This window comes from Lepus europaeus, chromosome 7 (genome assembly GCF_033115175.1).
Source record: "Lepus europaeus isolate LE1 chromosome 7, mLepTim1.pri, whole genome shotgun sequence".
Taxonomy (NCBI): domain Eukaryota; kingdom Metazoa; phylum Chordata; class Mammalia; order Lagomorpha; family Leporidae; genus Lepus; species Lepus europaeus.
Window position 1 is genome coordinate 78,168,528 of NC_084833.1, and position 22,087 is coordinate 78,190,614.

The 22,087-nt window shown below is 38.5% G+C and overlaps 1 protein-coding gene across 1 annotated transcript in view; it reads left to right on the forward strand.

Moving 5' to 3' along the window:
* The first annotated feature begins 4,163 nt into the window (after positions 1-4,163).
* TYR (tyrosinase) overlaps positions 4,164-22,087 on the forward strand; it is a 96,392-nt gene continuing 78,468 nt past the window's right edge. Inside the window, exons 1-2 of the mRNA XM_062198296.1 lie at positions 4,164-4,982; positions 19,410-19,626. Coding sequence (XP_062054280.1) covers positions 4,164-4,982; positions 19,410-19,626 — 1,036 coding nt within the window. The remainder of the gene's footprint in view (positions 4,983-19,409; positions 19,627-22,087) is intronic.

Genomic DNA, 22,087 nt, shown 5'->3' on the forward strand with positions numbered 1-22,087 from the left:
GAAGGGAAACATATAGGTTAAAAAGAACTGATAAAATATATCAACTAAATGATGTGTATAGATTTCGGATCTTGAAAAGAAAATATTTTTGGCTTACAGAGACTTGAAAATAGAATCAGATGATGTTAAGGAATTCTCTTTTTTTGTTTGAGATGTTTCAGTTGTGTGATGTTTTCACTTGGATGTTTTTTGCAGTTAACAAAATATACCTAAATATTAAAGGTACATTATGCTGATAGTTGTTTTTAAAATACTCCAGAATTTTTAACTCAATAGGAACAGAAGAAACAATGCCTACAGGAAAAGGCCAGTTGTTGAAACTTGGTGATCAGTTCACAGTGGTTCATTGTATTTTTCTTTTATGATTTGAGCATATTTAAATATTCACATAACATTTATTTTTAATTGGCATCAATTGCCAATAAGCTGGTTATCTTATTTGTACTCATTAAATGGTAGCTCTATTACATCTGAAAAAGAGATAAAAACCAAAGCTGGAGAAATGGGTTCAAATTACCATGAAACAAAGAACAAACAGAAATGATCATGGAGGAAAAAGAGAAAGAGAAGTCAAGCCAATACCAGTGAGTAGGTGAATGATCTATACAAAACTGTGAGATATAGATGGCCAATGTCCATGTCTAATCCATATTCAAGAACCTATTTGCTCAAACCTAACATATCTAAAAATTGAACTAATATTCAATTTACCCAAGCATGTTGCCCTCATCTGTTCCTTATTTTAGTTAATGTACAAGCCAGAAACCTGAGGCAATCTCAAATCTCTTTTCCCTTTATTTCTTACTCTTCTTGAGTTCGCCAACCATGTGTCTCTCAGATCCATTCACTTATACTCCTCTCAGGGATCATCAGTTTGATTCTAGCAACATCGTTTCTTTCCTGGTCTACTCCAAGAATTTCCTAACAGTTATATCTACATTTACTCTATGTCCCACATCTATTCTTATCTCAACAGCTTGACTGAAATGTAATTCAAAATGATTGCATCAAAACACTACTTGAGATCTGTGCTCTGGTTCATATATACACCACCTTATTTATAGCATTGCTGTTAGGGAACATGGAACCACCTCACCCTCCTGAGGACTCTTGAGCATGCCACACTGCTTCCACTGAAAAGCTGTGTGTATGTGATCCCTTCTGCCTAGAGAGCTTGCACATCTTTTATCCTCCAAGCAGATTTCTTTTTTTTTAAGATTTATTTATTTATTTGAAAGTCTGAGAGAGAGAGAGAAGGAGAGGCAGAGAGAAAGAAGAGGGGGGAGGTCTTCCATCCGCTGGTTCACTACCCAATTGGTCACAAGAGCCAGAGCTGCGCCAATCCAAAGCCAGGAGCCAGGAGCTTCTTCAAGGTCCCCTGCGTGGGTGCAGGGGCCCAAGGAATTGGGCCATCTTTCACTACTTTCCCAGGCCACAGCAGAGAGCTGGATCAGAAGTGGAGCAGCCAGGACTTGAACCAGCACCCTTGTGGGATGCTGGCACGGCAGGCAGTGGCTTTACCCACTACACCATAGCCAAGCATATTTCTAATCCTTCCAATGCCTCCAGAATGTCACTTTCCCCAAAACCTTCTTTGACTATGGCTCATGAGACTAGGTGGACCCTTCTGCCATCTTCCCTGACAGCTTTCTTTAATTTTCTTTTAGAGCAACTTAAAAGGTAATTCACTCTAGAAAATAAGATTCTTTAAAATAGACATAGTTACAAATCTTGGTTAAGATTGCTAACACCAAAATATTACTTTAATAGGCTGTATCCTCTGTAATGGCAGAGAGTTCTTTGTTATGCTTGCCATCGCCTCTCCGTATCTCAGCCAATGCCTGATAGTTGATGCACAGTAAATACTCTGTAATTCTACTCAGTAAAGCATTGAATTGACTTCATGTTAGGTCATGTACTAATCTCTCAGGATAGAATATGATACTTTCAAATCCTGCAGCGTGGAGACACCTAAAGAATGTACAACTAGAGTCAGGGCATAACCAGTAATGGGGTTTGATAGGAACGTGGTACTGGTAATAAGACTATCATACGTATGGGATAGAGAAATTAGTGGTCTACACTGAGGAGGGATAAAGATCTGTTAACTTAAGTAAATCAATTCTGTGAAGGAAATTAAGAAAAAAAGAATATTTCAGTGATTTCTCTAAGCAGGCTCTGAAGATTATGAAAAATAGACCGGAAAGTGGGTTCAGAAGCCTTCAGTAAGCGCGGTAGAGTCTTTAAAAATTATTTCACTGGGAAGCTTGATGGGGGGTAATGCAAAGCAAAATTCTTAATTAAATTGAACATGAGAAGTTGAATTCTGTCTATAAGTAAATGGAAAAGAATTACAAAAAGCCACATGTGGTTACAAGAAGCACAGAACCAAGACTCCCCAGAGACAAGAAGCCCTGTGTTAATCTCTTTGTGGCTCAGAAAGGAGAGAGAAAAAAGATTAAGTCTCTTAGGGGAGATCATGTGATGGCTTCCTGATCCCAGCCAGAGGCAGCATTTCCATGGAAACTTCTTTTCCTTCTCACCCACACACTGCTCCTTCCACCTGCAAAGGCTGCCTTGAGTCTCAAAGAGAGTTGTATAAAGAACCTTGACATTTTTTCTAAATAAGGAGAAATATTCAGCAAAATGAGAAGAAAGTAGAGCAAGCTGTCATTCCAGAAACCGTAGAAGAGGGACCACTTTCCCTGCCCCTGTCAGTTACGGGGTACAGACACTAATGAGTTCCCAAACTTTTACTTTCTTTCCCTCTGTCTTTAAGTCCAGGGGACCATGCAGCTTTAAGCTTTGAACAGGATGAATAAGAAAGACTCAGAGGTGCAACTTTGATTTGAATTCTCTGTTCGTCACCTTCACTTTATATAAGTTTCCATCTTAGTTCAAATGATTTAGCAAAGATTCAAGCCCCTCAGTGGATGAGTCTCAGTGTTAATTTCCTGTAATGTAGGGGGATCATCTGAATCTAATGCCCTGACTCAGGAGATGCCATTGCCATCTGCCTCAAGTGTTGTCTCCAATCTCCATTGTGTGCCAAACCCTTAAGGTTTTATTCAATGGGCACTGTTTTATAATGACATTTGCAAAATTTTATCCAAAACAATGCAATCCTTTCTAATATCCTCAGGTCACTCTGCCTTCCATTAAAAGTTTTATATATAGCCTATTCATTTGAAAGCAAACGGAAATAGCTAAAATCATATTTTTATTCATACATATTAATTTCCCTTGTTCATTTATTCACACAGACAGAACTTGAACAATTGAGATTAAGAATTTTTCTTTGACACATATATCTCTCCTTATTCATTCACACATGAAATGAAGAATCTCTTTGAAAGAATCACATGGCAAATAAATTTCAATAACAGTCTTATCTCCTAAATATAAGGGTGAAACAATGTGATGGTAGCAGAGAGAGAGAGAGACACAAATTTCTTTGGACTATTAAGATGAGAAATCCCCACCATGAAACAGACCATCAAGCTATCAGACTGATCTATTCTTAGGTTTAGTCAGAAAATGTATCTAGATAATCAGGGGAAAATATTAGCCAGATATTTTCCTTTGAATGTGCTGTAAAAATAAATCAACTGAAATGTAATCAGTCATAAGAAATAATTTCTGGGCTGTGATGAAAATTCCTCTCTGCAAAGGGGGTTCTAAAAATATTGTAGCCTATTTATGGTCTCTGAGAAACAGGCACCCTGCACCCAAAATCTCCAACATTTCTGACCTTAGTAAGAAAAGTTCTATTTGTGACACTGCTTCTCATTTGCAAACTCAATTTATTATTAATTTCATAATCAATTAACTAGATTTTCTCAGGTCTGATATTATTAGTATTCAGCTCAATATTACAATACTAACCATCCAAATTAAATGATTAATGGTTGGTAGTGTTTCTCACTTAACGTGAGCCAATCCTGCTGTGGGATCCATGCCAACTCCAAAGAAAAGTTAGTCATGTGCTTTTCAGAAGATGAAAGGTTAAGATAAAGACAGAGAGTATTGGATGCTGGAGGTGGGAGTGGTGTTATATAGGACTTAGCCAAGACATGTGATAGTCATTGTAGCGGTAGCTGGAAAGAGAAGTCTGTGGCTCCAATTAATCCGCTCAAGCAGGTATTGTGTGAACCAGAGGGAACATGCGTCTGACTGTTTTGTACTGCCTGATGTGGAGTTTCTGGACTTCTGCTGGCCATTTTCCTCGAGCCTGTACCTCCTCCAAGAACCTGATGGAGAAGGAATGCTGCCCTCCATGGAATGGTGACGGGAGTCCCTGTGGCCAGCTCTCAGGCAGAGGCTCCTGTCAGGACATCCTTCTGTCTAACGCCCCCCTTGGGCCTCAATTCCCCTTCACAGGGGTGGATGAACGGGAGTCTTGGCCTTCTGTCTTTTACAATAGAACCTGCCAGTGCTCTGGCAACTTCATGGGATTCAACTGTGGAAACTGCAAGTTTGGCTTTCGGGGACCGAACTGCACAGAAAGGCGACTCTTGGTGAGGAAAAACATCTTCGATCTGAGTGTCTCAGAAAAGGACAAATTCCTTGCCTACCTCACTTTGGCAAAGCATACTACGAGCCCAGACTATGTCATCCCTGTAGGCACCTATGGCCAAATGAATAATGGGACAACTCCCATGTTTAGTGACATCAATATTTATGACCTCTTTGTCTGGATGCATTATTATGTTTCCAGAGACACACTGCTTGGGGGATCTGAAGTCTGGAGAGACATTGATTTTGCCCATGAAGCACCCGGTTTCCTGCCTTGGCACAGACTCTTCTTGTTGCTGTGGGAACAAGAAATCCAGAAGCTGACAGGGGATGAGAACTTCACTATCCCATACTGGGACTGGAGGGATGCAGAAAGCTGTGACGTTTGTACAGATGAGTATATGGGAGGTCGTCACCCAGAAAACCCTAACCTACTCAGCCCAGCATCCTTCTTCTCCTCTTGGCAGGTAAGATGTACTGGACAAAGACTGTGAGAGCAGAAAGAAATCTTAGCAATCACTTCTTAATACATGGCTTCTTAAACATCCCTCCTAACGTCCCCCATATGGCCAAGAAAAATCTTCTTGTTGATAGTTTTCAATGTATCTGGCTCTTTTCTTTTATAGCACACTTTGTAATTTAATTAAATAGATATTTGTATGAATATTTGTCTAATATCTGTCTCACCCTCTAGGCTTATATTTTCTAATGAAAAATAGTTCACGGTTCATCTCTTATTTCCCAATACCTAAGGATGCTGCCTGGTAAATGGCAATGGCTCAAAAAACATTTGTAAATGAATGAATGCAGAGGATTGAATGAACAAGTGATCTTGTCTACTGGTTCTGAATAACAAAATTATTATTGACAATACAATATATATAATGTGCAAATTAGAAATACAAATTTCTGGCCTAATGCCAGACTCATTCATCATAATCTTCAGAAAAAGGTCCTGGAAAGTCATAGCCTAGCAAATGTCTAAGGTGATTGTTACCGTCAGGGAAGTTTGGTGAGTACTGGTTAGAATAAATCTCTCTCTCTCTATCTTTAGATATATAAGGATATAGAGGCTCAAATAAGTAGATAATGAAAGAAAGCTAATATTCATTGAGTATTTAACATATTCACAGCCCTATAGCTAGTAGTTTCGTATATATATATATATTCATTTACTACTCTTATTAACCTTTCTCCATTTTAAAGGTATTAGGGAACTTGCTTAAAGTCATATAGCTGGGAAAAAGCAAAGATATTTGTTCTCAAATAGATTGGTTACATGACCACTCTATACTATTTGTAAGGACTTGACTGATGTGATTTTCTTCAATCAAAGAATCTGACCCATTCTGTATTACTGTTAGCCTGCAGAAGATATTTTCTTTTTTCCTATATTTTTGAGAATTTTAGATAGCAATGTAGGGGATTGCTATTGGGCAAATGTCTTTATTTTTTCTATTCTGAATTTCACATTCTGAATTTGGGACAAAAAGTAATCAGAAAAATATGAAATTAATAGTTTGCCATTGAAATACCATACTAGTAGAAGGAATGCTTTTCTTCCTGTTCACCAAAAATTTTTAATGGAATACTTTGGTTAGTAATGCTTTACAAAATTAAATTCAGTACTTGAAGGGGGTGGTAAGGATATAGCATTGACTCTCTAATATTCTGCAATTTTAAAATGTGGATGGCCTGCCACATGGACACTGCTGAAACTCATTAAAAAATGACCACTATTTTCTGGTGTTATTGCTACTTACCAAAAGTAATGATATGTTTGTGCAGAAAAGACTGGAAAAATATGCTTGAAAAAAATCTACTTTAATATGTCTCCAATCTCCTACTCTAATCTAGAAAATGTAAAATTATTTTCTGTTATTGCTTAAAATACTGCCAAGCTTGGATGTAGGATTTTTAGGTCAGTTGTAAAGCTTTCTGTAGCTATGTAGCTTTGCTTGACCTAGAAATGCTAGAGGATTATCTAAATTATCAAAAAGCAGTTATAATTTTACACTGAAGCTTAGCAAATAGATACAAATAAATATTTAATTAATTTCAGACTAGACAAGACCCAGAATTGTATTTATTTTTTTTCTAGTCATCTATTGATGATTATGTGTAATTTCCCTTTTTATCTTTTTATGATTATGGTCAGTTTTATTACTTTTTAAAGAAAATCTGTTGGATCTAGAGGATACACATTTAACAAATTGTTACAATTTCAAACTTGTTCTATGATTAAAGAACTGTGCAGGAACAAGTTTTTGTCTTAAATAAAATGAGAAAACAGAGTGAAGAAAGACCATTGGAGAAAATGAAGCAAATAACAGTTTAAATAAGTCAAGCCAAATGAAAGAACACGGGCTGTCCACCCACCTGTCATGTCAAGTGCTAAGGGATAAGCAGTGACAGAGGGGACAGTCACACACAAATCATATTGGTTGTTTCCCTTCCTTAACACAACCTCCCTGGTTACAAAGTCCTTCAAAGATGAAGACCAGTTGTTTATATCAATTGACTTAAGCAGTTCTGTTTTAAAATCACCTAGGGAGCCTGACAAATTTTGTTAAAAAATTGTGCATGGATACCAACCATATAACATGCCAGAAATTCAAATTTCGGTCATCTGTTGTGAAGTTCATGCATTTGTATTTTTAAAACCTCCTCCTGTGATTTTTAAATTATAGGCTGTTCTAAGAATCTGATTTAATTAATATGAAGATTGTTTTGGTATCTCTCTACTTTCACTTTACAAAAACATAGATTCTGTAATAAGCACACCATTAATTTGAATACTTTTCTCTGAATTGAACAGTCAAACTAAGAACTATACTGGATTGTGTGAAAACTGATCAAATAGCTTCCAGACTAAGTGAGTTTCCTTAATATTTTCCAAATTAGCTGGGCTGATTGCTTCTTTGATACTAAACCTCCAGTTTTTCATACAAAAGGAGATTTCAGAGATTTAAAAGCAGTCATTAACTCTGAACAGAGACCTTCAGTGGTGTCGAATATCATGCCCACATCTTATCATAGAATATATAAAAGCCTAAAATGATAGCATGATTTCTCCAGTCACGCATCTGAGAACCTCGTAGCCTCCTGGTTTTACTATTTAAGTTCACTATCTTATTCCCTATTTTTAAGGAGCTACTTAGTTTCTTGAAAGGGTTGAATAAACCACTATTTTGTCAATGCATGATTTGATATATGGTCCTTTGATTTGCTTAAAATTCACTTATTTTAGACAACATGAGCACATACAATGGTATTCTTCATTAATATCATAATGAAACATTCCATTAAATCTATACATATCCACATCCCTTAGTTAGAAAGGAATAACCCCCTCTGCTTAGTACAATCATTATCAAACTTTGCACAGAATTATGACATTGTGGCTGCAACTCTTCAGTACACATGATTTTCAAACCTGTCTATTTCTAGCAGATTGTAGGCCACTCCAACATAGAGATTAGGTCTAAATATTTTTGTCTCCCCTGATCCCAGGACCATGAAATATACATGTGATAAGCTTTAGAAATGCATATTGAATTGAACAAAATATAAAATAAGAAAGATATTGTCTCCAACACTATCATAGATAAAATTCCATAAGAAACTCCAATGCCAAGTACAAAATAATGTCAATAAGAAACCACTTACTCAAAGTCTTGGATAAGATATCTTATGTAGTTTCTTCAGAGTTTTCTCTGCTTTTCTACATGTATGTACATGTATACATGCAAAAAAAAGAGCACAGTAAAGAATATCAAGCAAGTAACAAGTTATAAGATGTCTGCATGATATTTAAGTGAGATTGGAAATATTTACTTGGCAAAGTTTTCTGTTAAATAAGGTAATATACAAAAGTAAAATAATGCTAATTTTCTTACAAAATTCATATTTACAATCCACATATTTTGCTTGTCAATTTCTTTGTTTAATGCCAAAAGCTTTTAAGGTTGAGCCGGATTTGTAATCAATTAAAATAATTCATTTTTTTTGGTCTTGGGATAGTTGAATAATATATTTAAGTTAAAAATGCCTATGTTTAACACAATTACATCCAATATTATGCAAAAATCAGATAAATGATGCAACAGAGATATCTGTCATGGTGAATCAAAACTAACAGTAGAAACATTTCCTAGATGATAGACAAGAGTGGACTGTGGCCAGGCAATTCACTTATCAGGTGAAAAGCACATCACAGGGAAGCAAAACAGTGGGAAGGGAAAAAGTCACATTTCAGCACAGAGTCATGGGTTTTAGGTAACCATGGCAACAGCTCAGTGAAATAACAGCTTCTCTTTTTTCTTTATGAAAGATTCTGTGGAATGTCATATGGTTTACTTTTTTTTTTCCAGATAAACCTCTAATTCCATAACAGAACCTTTACTCCTGAAAGCTTTTAATAGGTGGTAGTTGGTCAGTTTCTTTAAGTTAAGAGAGCACTATCTAGTTTGTCTTCTTCATTAATGCATCTGTTTCTTCTTTTTATCTCCCTTATTTCTTTTGACTTGGGACACCAGATTTTTTTTTCTCCAAGCGTGTGTAATGAATCATTTTTGTTGAAATGGAAAAAGAACAAAGTGCTGGACAGATGACTTAAGCTCAAAATTCTACTTCTGCCATTTACTAGGTTAAATTGAACAAGTTACTCAGACCCTTCGACCTTTTATTTTTCCCCAACAAAAATAAGAGGGGTGTAATTCTCATGTATGCTTATTTTTCATGTGAATAAGACGAGTAAATGGAATGAAAAACAGAACAATGTAGTAGAAAAGATACAATCTGGGAGGGGTGCAAGTGGGAGGGAAATTATGGGGGGGAAGCCATTGTAATCCATAAACTGTACTTTGGAAATTTATATTTACTAAATTAAAAAAAAGATACAATCTGTAGAGTCACATAAACATCCATTTGAGTAGATGTATGTAACTTAGCTACAAGACTCCAAGCAAATTATTTAATGTTTCTGAGACATTTTTGTTTCTAAAATGTAGACTAATATAGCTTAAAACATCACTACAAACTAATTCAACAAAATGTGCTCAAATAAAGTAACTTGTTCAGTATCTCATTTACTATATTGTTTTGAATTTTGTGTATGGAAAATACTATTATAATATATTTGAAAATAATATACCCAAGTTCTGTATTATAATAATGAATATTTAAGCAGTGTAATAGACTCAGATACATCTGAGTGTAATGGACTCAGATAAAAAAAATGTTTTGGTGGTATGACCTATAATCTTGTATACAATAATTATAGTAATTATCATTAATCACTCTACACTTGACATTATACTATATGCTTTACATATGTTATATCAATCATATATGAACCTTGATAAAATTTGTTCCATTCCCCACTTTAAGGTGAAAAAACTTGATATACAGAAAATTAAATAACTTTCCTAGGGTCATATGGCTGATCGGGTCAGTACTGGACAACATAATTTTCTCACTGTGTTCTCCATGTTGCTAACAATTCTTCCTACCCTGCCTCCTCTTAGTAGTAATGTAATGATTTGAAGTTGAATTTTCTTTTTCTTTTTTTTTTTTTTTTTGACAGGCAGAGTGGACAGTTAGAGAGACAGAGAGAAAGGTCTTCCTTTTCCGTTGGTTCACCCCACAACGGCCGCTGTGGCTGGCGCGCTGTGGCCGACGCGCTGTGGCCCGCGCACAGCGCTGATCCAAAGCCAGGAGCCAGGTGCTTCTCCTGGTCTCCCATGTGGGTGCAGGGCCCAAGGACTTGGGCCATCCTCCACTGCACTCCTGGGCCACAGCAGAGAGCTGGCCTGGAAGAGGAGCAATTGGGACAGAATCTGATGCCCCGACTGGGACTAGAACCCAGTGTGCAGGTGCCGCAGGCGGAGGATTAGCCTATTGAGCCGCGGTGCTGGCCTGAAGTTAAATTTTCAGATTATTTCCTGAAACAGAGCAGATCTTCTCCTTGTTACTAATATCTCTAGTCATGTGACCATTTTGTCATTTGGCAGTTGGTATTTCAGCAAAGTAGTTCCATTCAAACCTCTCGAATTTAACTGAATGTAGTGATCTTTAAAGCAGCAAGATCTTTTGAAAATATCAGAAAATTTATTATCCAAAGAGGAATGAAAATAATTTAGTCTATGTACCTGCTGTGATGTCTAGTTAATAGCATTTTGAAGGTATTCAATATATTACATTCACTATGAAAGTTACGTTAGTTTGGCCGGTGCCACGGCTCACTAGGCTAATCCTCTGCCTGCGGCGCCAGCACCCCAGGTTCTAGTCCCGGTCGGGGCGCTGGATTCTGTCCCAGTTGCTCCTCTTCCAGTCCAGCTCTCTGCTGTGGCCCGGGAAGGCAGTGGAGGATGGCTCAAGTGCTTTGGCCCTGCACCCACATGGGAGACCAGGATAAGCACCTGGCTCCTGGCTTCAGATTGGCGCTGAGCGCAGGCCATAGTGGCCATATGGGGGGGTGAACCAACAGAAGAAAAACCTTTCTCTCTCTCTCTCACTAACTCTGCCTGTCAAAAAAAAAAAGTTAGTTAGATTAGTTTTATTCAACCATTCCTAAGCCATTAACAAGTAGAGATAAAAGTTGTGATGATAGCTTTAGAATCAGGAGGATTGGATTTTAATGTTCTGGTTCTGGCTTTAAATATCACCCAACAATTCTTATTCTCAATTATATATGGATATAAGGATTAAGAAATGTCAGGAAGTATCATAAAAACCAGCAAGTTACATTTGTTGAGCCATGAACCATTTGTTGAATTATTTTCTCATGCATTATATCATAATAAAATTGAGGAAATTGAGGTGTAGCAAGTCTATAAAATCTGCTCATTGCTACATTGTTGAAAAGTAACTGAGTCAGACTTGAAACCCAAAAGTACCTGAATTTGGAGCCCAATTATTTTTCTGCCACACAAACTATTAAACAATAGTCTATTTCATAAATTATGTCTTTCTGACCAGTAATTGAAAGTGGTTCTTCTCATTGTCTTTGCTCAAACAGTTGGCAAAGGGAGCTATTTTTTTTGATTATCTAATTTGTGTTTACATACTTCAAGATTGTAGACTCCCTAGGGCAAGAGACCAACAGGATGGTCTTTATTATTTTCAGAAGTGTTGCAAACAGTTGGTTATAAGGCTTTTGATTTCTAAAATATTATTTTGTGCTTCTTGCCTGTTGCTCCCGAAATTTTTAATTATGGCAAGTATATATATTCTACTAGTGTTTTGTGCTGATACCCAGGTTAAATCCTCATCATTAAAGCAAGGATAAAATCATATAAATCCACCAAGTAGTTGTGTGAATTTCAATTTTAAAATGTACGAGTACTTAGATATCACTTCCTCATTGCCTGGGGCACAAATAGTGGCTCATTACGTGTTTAGAAAAATATTTTGGGACTGGTATTGTGGTATAGTGGATAAAGCATTCATCTTAGATGCCAACATCCTTAATGGTCAATGGTTCATGTCGCAGCTGCTCCACTTCTGCTCCTGCTAATGGCCTGTGGAAAGCAGCAGAAGATGGCCCAAGTGCTTGGGTCCCAGCTACTGAAATGGGAGACCTGGATGACACTCCTGGCTCCTGGTTTCTGCCTGGGCCAGCCCTGGCCATTGTGGCCATCTGGGGAGAGAATCAGTCAATGGAAGATCACTCTCTCTCTTCCCCATCTCTGTATCTTGACCTTCAAATAAATAAATAAAATCTTAAAAATTGAATATTTTGGTAAAGGCTGGTATCAATAACAGCACTAGGAAAAACAATGAGTGCTCATTATACATTTGTTGTCAAAGACTCATTGTCTTCTTCATTTTCTTCATTCATTCCACAAATATATATTGAATCTCTTCAGAGTTCAACATATTGTTCCAGATTCTGAGAATAAGGAATAACCATAATGTAAAAATCAAAGATCTTTTTTTTTGGACAGGCAGAGTGGACAGTAGAGGGAGACAGAGAGAAAGGTCTTCCTTTTTGCCATTGGTTCACCCTCCAATGGCCGCCGCGGCAGGCGCGCTGCGGCCGGCACACCGCGCTGTTCCAATGGCAGGAGCCAGGTGCTTCTCCTGGTCTCCCATGGGGTGCAGGGCCCAAGCACTTGGGCCATCCTCCACTGCACTCCCTGGCCACAGCAGAGAGCTGGCCTGGAAGAGGGGCAACCGGGACAGGACCGGTGCCCCGACCGGGACTAGAACCCGGTGTGCCGGTGCTGCAAAGCAAAGGATTAGCCTAGTGAGCCGCGGCGCCGGCAAAATCAAAGATCTTTGTCCTCATGAAGACTAAATTCTATGAAGGAGATAATGATCATTATTTATTAACAGAAATTAAAATGAATAAAACTTAAGTTGGGTAAAGGAAAATGTTGTCTCCTTATTGGACACAAGGCCCCTGTGGAATCATACATCTGCATGAAGAGCTCAGTAGTAGCAGAGTGGGCTCTCCTGCACTTCATCATTTGCTCACAATTTATTTCTCACTACCTCATTAATTACTCAGTTCGTTAAGTCTAAGGCACTGATAATTTTATGCTGAAGCATTAATTTATGTACCACTGAGGAAGAATAAATACGCCAGTTGATTATGGTAGGACACTTTATTTTATTCTTTTTTAAAGTTGTACTTATTTATTTAAAGGCAAAGTGACAGAGAGAGGGAGAGAAACAAAAAAAGATTTTCAATCTACTGGTTCATTCCCCAAAATGCCTGCAGTAGGTGGGGCTGGGCCACACTGAGGACAAGACCCAGAAATTACACCTAGATTTCCCATGTGGATGTCAGGAACTTTAGCTCTCAATTCCTTATCTGCTGGTTGCCTCCCAGAGTGATTAGCAGGAAGTCTGAACTGAAGCGAATGTAGGATTCAAACCTGCACTCTGATATGGGATGTGGACATTATGAGCAGTGGTTTAACCCATTGCACTACAACACCCACTCCTGAAATGACATTTTAATTACTTAGAACTTCTACTTGATACTTATGAAAAGATCTCATTTCAACTTAGTCATGTATTTTTAATCATAGTTTATTCTTTTGCCTACAGGTTTAGAATTTCTTTTCTGAAATGCTTGTACTAAAAGTGGTTCAGATTTTGGAGTTTTTCAGGTTATAGAATATTTGTATAAACATAATGAGAGATATCTCGGAGATTGAACCAAAGTCCAAACATGAGAGTCACTTATGTTTCTTAACTATCTACCATACACACAGCCTGCAGGCAATTTCATACAATATTTTCAGTGTGCCTGCATTTTGACTACAACCTGTCACATGAGAGCAAGTGCGGAATTTTCCAGTTGTGTCATTATGTCAACTCTCAAAAAATTTTGAATTTTGGATCATCTCAGATTTTAGATTTTTCACTAGAGATTCTCATCATTTTTAAGCAAAATAATTTGGTGGAGGATTGTAAACTCATTTAAATTCCTAGTCAGATCCTTTTAACTTTTAGCTTTTAAAAAGCTTTTAAAAAGCTTAAGTCAGAATCAAGGATGTTTGTTATAATGAATTATTTGCCTTGGCATTAAAAAAGTAGGTGGGATATTAGATGCATTGTAAGGAGTGAGCATGCTTAGTCATGAGCAGTCATGGGATGCAAAAACAGAAGCCACATTCACAGAAGAGTAGGCAGTCTGACGTTAGCAGCAGATCACACAGGATGTAAGCAAATGGAGAATATTTGCTGGATCCAAGATAAATTTTCGAGGTATAATTAATGTGAATGGCTAATGATTTCTATGTGAAAGACAATGGAGAATAAAATACAAAATAAGACTTACTGGGTTTTGGCTTGAGCATTATGATTCATGGTTTCCAGCTGAGCTGCAGGATGGTTGGTGTGAAAAGAAATGCAGGGAGAACAGGTTTTTGGATTTAAGAGCTATATTTCAGATGCATGTGAGACAATATAGAAATATGAAGTCATAGATGTGTATCATACATTTAGAACTTGGAGGAATGGGTTTGCATTAGAATTAGGAATTTGAGGACCCTTCTCTTTGTATATGAAGTGTAAGCCATGAAGCTGGGTGATATAGCTGAAGGAGAGGAAAGAAGAGAAAACAGGCATGAGCCTGGACCTGGGCCAGTTTCATAAGCATTTTTACAGCCCCCACAGTGTTCCATGCTCGGAAGCGAACTCTACACTTGAGGCTTAATGATCTGTGGCTTCAAAATTCTTAATCATTTTATCTATGAATTTGTGTTGTGTAAATGAAGTCAGAGGATGAAGGAGCATGCTCTGGTGGCTTAGGGCCTTGACCCACATGCGTTCCTATTCCTGCAGTTCCTCTGCCTCCTCGCAAAATATTCTTTGCCTTCCTGGAATGAGTCTTGGCTATGGCTTCCATGCCCTGGCATTAGTCCAGTGTAGTCGCTCTCCTCACTGTCTGTCTGAGCCTGCTATTAGGAGGAGGTAGGATATATTCCACTCTTATCCTTTCTGGTAGGGGCTTTGGTATAAGCAAGGGAACAACAGGATTGAACATGGGCCCTGTGGTGTATTGGTACGGAGCCAAGCAGAGATCCTTTGTATCCACTGGCAGCACCACAGTGGAGTGGGCAGATGATTACATGAAGCTTCTCTTCCCAAATTCTAGACTCAACTGCATTCCCTAAAAATCTTATGCTGAAGCCATAACCTTCAATCTAATTTTATTTGAAGATTGGACCTTAAAAGAATTAATTAAGACTAAATGAGTTTAGAAGAGTGGGCTGTAATCAAATAGTGCTGCATCATTCTAAGAGAGAGAAAGTCACAGAAGTTCTCTCTCAGGAGCAGGCATTTAGCCTGGTAGTTCAGACACATGTGTTCTACATTGGAGTAGCCATGTTCAAGTCATGCCACTAAACTCCTGACTCTGGCATCTGCTGACACAAATCTTGGGAGGTTCAAGTAATTAGGTTCCTACAACACATCTGGGAAACCTTGACTGCATTCCCAGCTCCAAGCTTTGCCATTTGCGCATTTGGGAAATAAACCAATGAATCAGAACTCTAGCTTTGCCTCCCTCTCTCTATTTTATGTCTCTATGTCCCTGTGTCTCATATAAATATGTTTTTCAAAATGAAAAAAAATATGTTCTCTCTCTTCCTCCAACACCCACTTACACAGAGAAAATACTATGCAAAGACACAGAGAAGGGGTGCCACATGCAAGCCAGAGGGCCTCACCACCTTCACCTCAGGACTTGGTATCATGGACTACAAGAAAATGTCTGTTGTTCAAGCCACTCAGTCTGTGGCATTTTGTTATGGTAGCACAAGTATACTAACACACCCACGTACTAAAATATGGCATGGGGGTTTCAATCCCATCTATTCACTGTAAATTGAGACACTGTGCCCATGGAAAGGAGGTATTCATATATCCCTGCCACACATCAGGAACCCACATTTTCATTTTAATGAAGTCACTACAAATTACATAAGCCAGGCCTGCCTTGGGCACTACATTAGTAGGTAAGATACATGAGGCAGAGCCAGTAACACTGGGAGGAAGGAGCCAGAGGGAAAGGGGAAAAACAAAACAAAACAAAACCTGGAAGAGTGTGACTGAGAAAGCCAGTGAATAGAAGAATGTGTGAAAGTGAAGGAGGGTGGCTGAATGGTGAAAGGCACGTGACAGAGCTTTTTAAAGAAGGACGCTGCCAGCTCAATTTGACCCAGCAGAGAGCGAGCTGCTGAAATACTTGATCCAAACTCCCTCCTTTCCTGTCCCCTGAAACCCTGTGCTATCTCCATTAACCAAACCCAAAGGGAGCCAAAGGTCGAGGTAATCAGCTTTGGGGTCCCTGACATTGAGCTTCGCAGAGCACACACACACCTGGGTGAAGAATAATGAGGGCTGATGAGAGAGACACAATATAGATGACACAGGGTCAGTGAGGAAGCAGGTACATATCAGGAAGGAATTGAGGGGCTGTTTTAGAATTTTGGCTTTTTTCTTGGCTATAATTCACTAGATTAATTTATTATCAGAAAGTTCTTAATTTTGCTTTTGGCTGCCACAGTTTCAGTTCACAGAATGGGCCAGTATGTCTTGGCTGTGACCCAAGGTGCTGGGAGCCTGTGATGAGTCTGCCTCTCACAGATGCTCCAGAACTTTCCTTTCCTTTATTCTTTTCAGTCCTTCTCCCCATAATGTACCAAAAATTATGTTGTGAGTGATCCCTATATCCCAATCAACAAGTTTCATTCCATATAATTAGTATTACACCTTGTTTACCAAATTCCCATGCAGGTGCCCACAGCCCATTTTGTTCCTGAGTTTACAATCTTTACGAACCTCAATATGAAATATCAATAGGACAAAATTCTATTAACACAGCTTGCTTTTATGACATCACATAGACGTTTACTTGGTTAAAAATCCATTCATATGTATAGAAAGTAGACAGCCCTGTCCTGCCACACAGCTAAATCAGTGTTGCCACTGAATAAATGTTTATTGAATATCAGGTGCTATTGTTTGTAGACAGACTTGCCCCAAAAAGCACTTTCTATAGACCTGAAGAGTTGGTTTTACATTTTTAACTTAGTATCTTATTATTTCTGAGGTAATATTTTTAATTTATATTATAGTCACAGGATTAATGTTCCATTAAATACATTGTTCAATAAACAAAAGTAAAAACAGCCTAGTTCATCAGGAATATAGGCAAAGGTCATAAACAATTATCAAATGAAACAAATGTTTAACTTCATCCAGATACAATAATTTTTTTTAAAAGACAGAGTTACTGAGAGCCAGAGGCAGATGGAGACAGGTCTTTCATCCACTGTTGCACTCCCCAGATGGCCCCAATGGCCGGAGCTGAGACCATCTGAAGCCAGGAGCCAGGAGCTTCCTTTAGGTCTTCACACATGGATGCAGGGACCCAAGGACTTGGGCCATCTTCCACTGCTTTTCCAGGCCACAGCACAGAGCCAGATCAGAAGTGGAGCAGCCTGAACTGGAACTGGTGCACATATAGGATGTTGGCATGGCCGGTAGTAGCTTCATCCACCACGCCACGGCACCAGCCCCAATGTACAGTAAATTTTAAAATAGTCACAGATGATTAAAACTATAGTAATATAATTCTTCACAATAAAAGATAAAGAGATGCCCAGGTTTACATTTAAAAGAGCAATGTTGAAACCACTTCTCTTCCATTGATGGTTTGACAAGATTATAGTCATTATAATAATCATTATAATCAAAGGTATATCATATCTGGAGCCAGTTACAAACTACATATAGGAGAACTCTGTTAATTTTAATCTAGAAAATGCTTAGAAAACATTGAATGCTGAGTCCTGCTAGCCTGTGTATAAGTGCAATGTATACTGAAGGTGGAGTAAAATTTTTGAGTTAGTCTCAGCACGACATCATTTTCCATATAGCCTAGAAAATGTCATGAATCTTCTCTGAATCTCAGCTTCCTTATTTGTAAAGATGAGACAATGCTGTTTGATTTAAATTAAGTGATACATGTAACATGCTTTCTTCAGACTTTTTCTTAAAAATATGGGAAATTATCATTTTTAATATAATTTGCCAAACAGAGTCACATTATTTCTAGCTAAATTAAAGAACTGATAAAATTTAATACTCTAAAAAATAATCAACCAGGAGAGTCATTCTGCACATTAAAAAGTAGACATTAAGTGAAAAATATCTAGTCCTTATCATCTGAACATAATATTGATTAATAGTAATAAAACGGGGGCTGGCGCTATGGTGCAGCGGGTTAATGCCCTGGCCTGAAGCGCCGGCATCCCATATGGATGCCAGTTCGAGACCCGGCTGCTCCACTTCCAATCCAACTCTCTACTATGGCCTGGGAAAGCAGTAGAAGATGGCCCCAGTCATTGAGCCCCTGCACCCATGTGGGAGACCCGGAAGAAGCTCCTGGCTCCTGGCTCCTGGCTTCAGATCAGCACAGCTCCAGCCGTTGCAGCCATCTGGGGAGTGAACCATCGATCGAAGACATCTCTCTCTCTCTCTCTCTCTCTCTCTCTCTCTCTCTCTCTCTGCCTCTCCTCTCTCTGTGTAACTCTGACTTTCAAATAAATAAATACTTTTTTTTTTTTGACAGGCAGAGTGGACAGTGGGAGAGAGAGACAGAGAGAAAGGTCTTCCTTTGCCGTTGGTTCACCCTCCAATGGCTGCCGCGGCCAGCGCGCTGCGACTGGCGCACTGCACTGATCCGAAGGCAGGAGCCAGGTGCTTCTCCTGGTCTCCCACGGGGTGCAGGGCCCAAGCACTTGGGCCATCCTCCACTGCACTCCCTGGCCACAGCAGAGAGCTGGCCTGGAAGAGGGGCAATCGGGACAGAATCCGGCACCCGACCAGAACTAGAACCTGGTGTACCGGTGCTGCAAGGCGGCGGATTAGCCTATTGAGCCACAGCACCGGCCATAAATAAATATTTTTTAAAAATAGTAATAAAACAATATTCACTGAGTATTTACTATTAACTATGCCATGTGTTTTGGGCTTTGTATACAGAGATACAATTGTCTATTGTTAGCAACCCCCGAATCACCATCGCCTCAACGTTTAACAGGTAATAATTATTTCAAAAATAGTTGCTGCATTAATTTTCTCATACTATTATTACATGAAGTGGCTGTTATCTACATTTGATAGATGAGGCCTAGAAAATTTAAAGCATTTTCTTAAGTGGTGGATGCAAGACTAGAACCTTATTCTAGATTTATGGCTAATGCTACAATCTTCAGAAAGCTGCTTTCTTCAACGATTTATTTTAAGATACCGCTCTCCCAGTGATGAGAAATCTAACTACGCTATCAGGGAATTCTAACCTTACTATCTTCTCCCGTTCACCCAGAGGTGGTGATAGCTTCTTAACATGAGGGTGTTTTGTACAGATTATCTGTAGCCGGTTGGAGGAGTACAATAGCCGTCAGACCTTATGTAATGCAACCTCCGAGGGACCTTTGCTGCGCAATCCTGGAAACCATGACAAAGCCAGGACTCCGAGGCTCCCCTCCTCATCGGATGTGGAATTTTGCCTGAGTCTGACCCAGTATGAATCTGGTTCCATGGACAAAGCTGCCAATTTCAGCTTTAGAAATACACTGGAAGGTAAGCCCTTTATTTTCACTCATATTTAATTTTTTTTTCTGAATTTGTGTTTACAATCTCTTACCCAAAGCCCTTGACCAGAGTTATCTATTGGTGAGAGTGGGAGGGAAGTTATGGGGGGAGAAAGCCATTGTAATCCATAAACTGTACTTTGGAAATTTATATTTACTAAAGATATAGGTTCTATAGGCCTATGTCAACAATAATCTTTGCAGACATCTGGCAGTACCCTGTAATCTATCATATTAACAGTGCCCCAGCAAAAGGTAGAAACACATCCACCATTGAAATAAACAGAAACACCAGGCAACCTAATAATAAAGTCAGGTTTACCCACTAAAAAGAATGGCACTAAACAAAATAATTCCGTTTCTGTAGTGTAGAATCATAGAACTATTAAAGTATTTTCCTTCATTTTAGGTTTGTTTTTGCTCGTGTTTGTTTTCTTTTGTTTTTACCTGCAGCACAGATTATTCTGAAGAATGGGCTCTGGGAAGAGAGTTCGTTCTCTTAACTACAGAAAGGACACAACCTTGAGCCAGGTGCAGTCTGTATCCCATCATCCCTCAAGATTTCTGTGCTTCGTCAGAGGCTTCCTCTGCAAGTCTGTGCCAACACCTGGTTCACTTATCCTTCCCATCGACATCACACTTGCATCTTCATCCATTCATTCTTCATCCGTTCATTCTTCACTGCTCATAAATGACTCACGAAACACAGCCTGTTCACTTCAGGTTCCCTTAGGGAAACAAAATAAGAGTCACTGAAGTCACAGGTTTAACAGGGCTTTGGGAAGACATAAGGGTCATACTTGTGGAAAGTCAGACAGCAAAACATTTAACACTAGACCTCTTACTTTCTAAAAATTGTTTCTTATCCTACGTTGTCCATAAAACTCAGTTTTCATAATTTCTCTCTCCTTACTATTTCCTTTTTTCTTTATCTTGTTCTTTTACACCCTAACTTCTGTTGATCCATTAAGTAGAATAGTTTCACTTCAGGGCCTTACAATCAGAAAGATTAAAGCCAAGGAATTCCCATCCTAAGGAGGAATTCTGGTGCTACTTGTTAAAATAGAAATTATATTTATCATTCTACAGTAACATCAGTTGCTAGTATTGTTTAAGTGCCATCTGCATACACAAGGCGCTGTGCCAGGTACTTCATATAGTGTTATCTCATGTAACTCTCACAGCGATTCACTGAGGAAGATTGCATTATTATTCCCAGTTTAAAAGGAGAAAATAGGACCAAAGATACTAATAATTAACCTATCAGCAATTATTAAGCAAATTTTAGAGCTCAATCTGCACTGAGATTTGTCAAGTGTCATGGTTCTGGTTCCATCTATTACACTTTGATGATCCAGGCTGAGTTCAGAGACTCCTGAAAGTCAATAATAAGAATTTGGTCTCTAACTATAATATAGGAAGTCAACACATAGTGCCAGGGAGTCTCAGAGCCTATATCTTGAGAGTAAGGTACACCATCTGGTAGTTGTAACCTGGGAGAACTCTATTTCCCATTGAACTCTGCTGCATTTAACAACAGTACCCCAAATGATGACATTAATGAAATTGCAAAGTGAGACCTCACCCTTAAAAGACTGAGGTACTTTGCAAGTTCTTCAGGCAGATTTTTCAGCCGTGAGTGACAAGTTACCTGCTTTATTACTAAGGAACATGAGCTGGTCTCAGAAAGGCTATACCACATTCAGGAAAGCAGGAGATGTCGGATTTATTGCGAATAATTTGCTACTGCTAATAACTCACATTTGTGAGTTATTTTCTTCTTTTTTCCCAAATAATGTATTCTCATACATACTCTAATGTGTTCTCTTGAGAAACAGAAACATAACATAGCATATTTTCTGGCACATAGAAGGTGTCCAATAAGTATTCAATAACTGAATACATATTAATAGCTAGAATTCTAAAAATTGTATCTAATCTACCACTTAGTTTATCCATGCCTGTTATTGGAAGCCCATGCTATGGTGAAGGAAGTTTGGAAATCGTCAACTGAGTTTTAAACATTTTTCTGACTGTTGCATGTTGTTAATTTTTTCTTTGAACTTGTATTTAAAAATTTAAACTTACATAAAATTTACAAAAATAAAAGTGGCTAAAAAGCACATATATACCTTTGCCTATATTCAATTTTCTTTACATTTTTTCCTGTTTGTGACTCCGTATCTCTATCTCCAATTACATTTCCATCTCCATCTCTGTCTCCATCTCTATCTCTGTCTCTCTCCATATCTCTGAGTCATTTGATGGCAAGAAGTATAAAACCATAATTCTTTTCTTGGAGATTTATTTATTTATTTATTTGAAAGTCAGAATTACACACAGAGAGAAGGAGAGGAAGAGAGAAAGATAGGTCTTCCATCTGCTGGTTCACTCTTCAAATGGCCACAATGGCTATGCCGATCCGAAGCCAGGGGCCAGGAGCTTCTCCT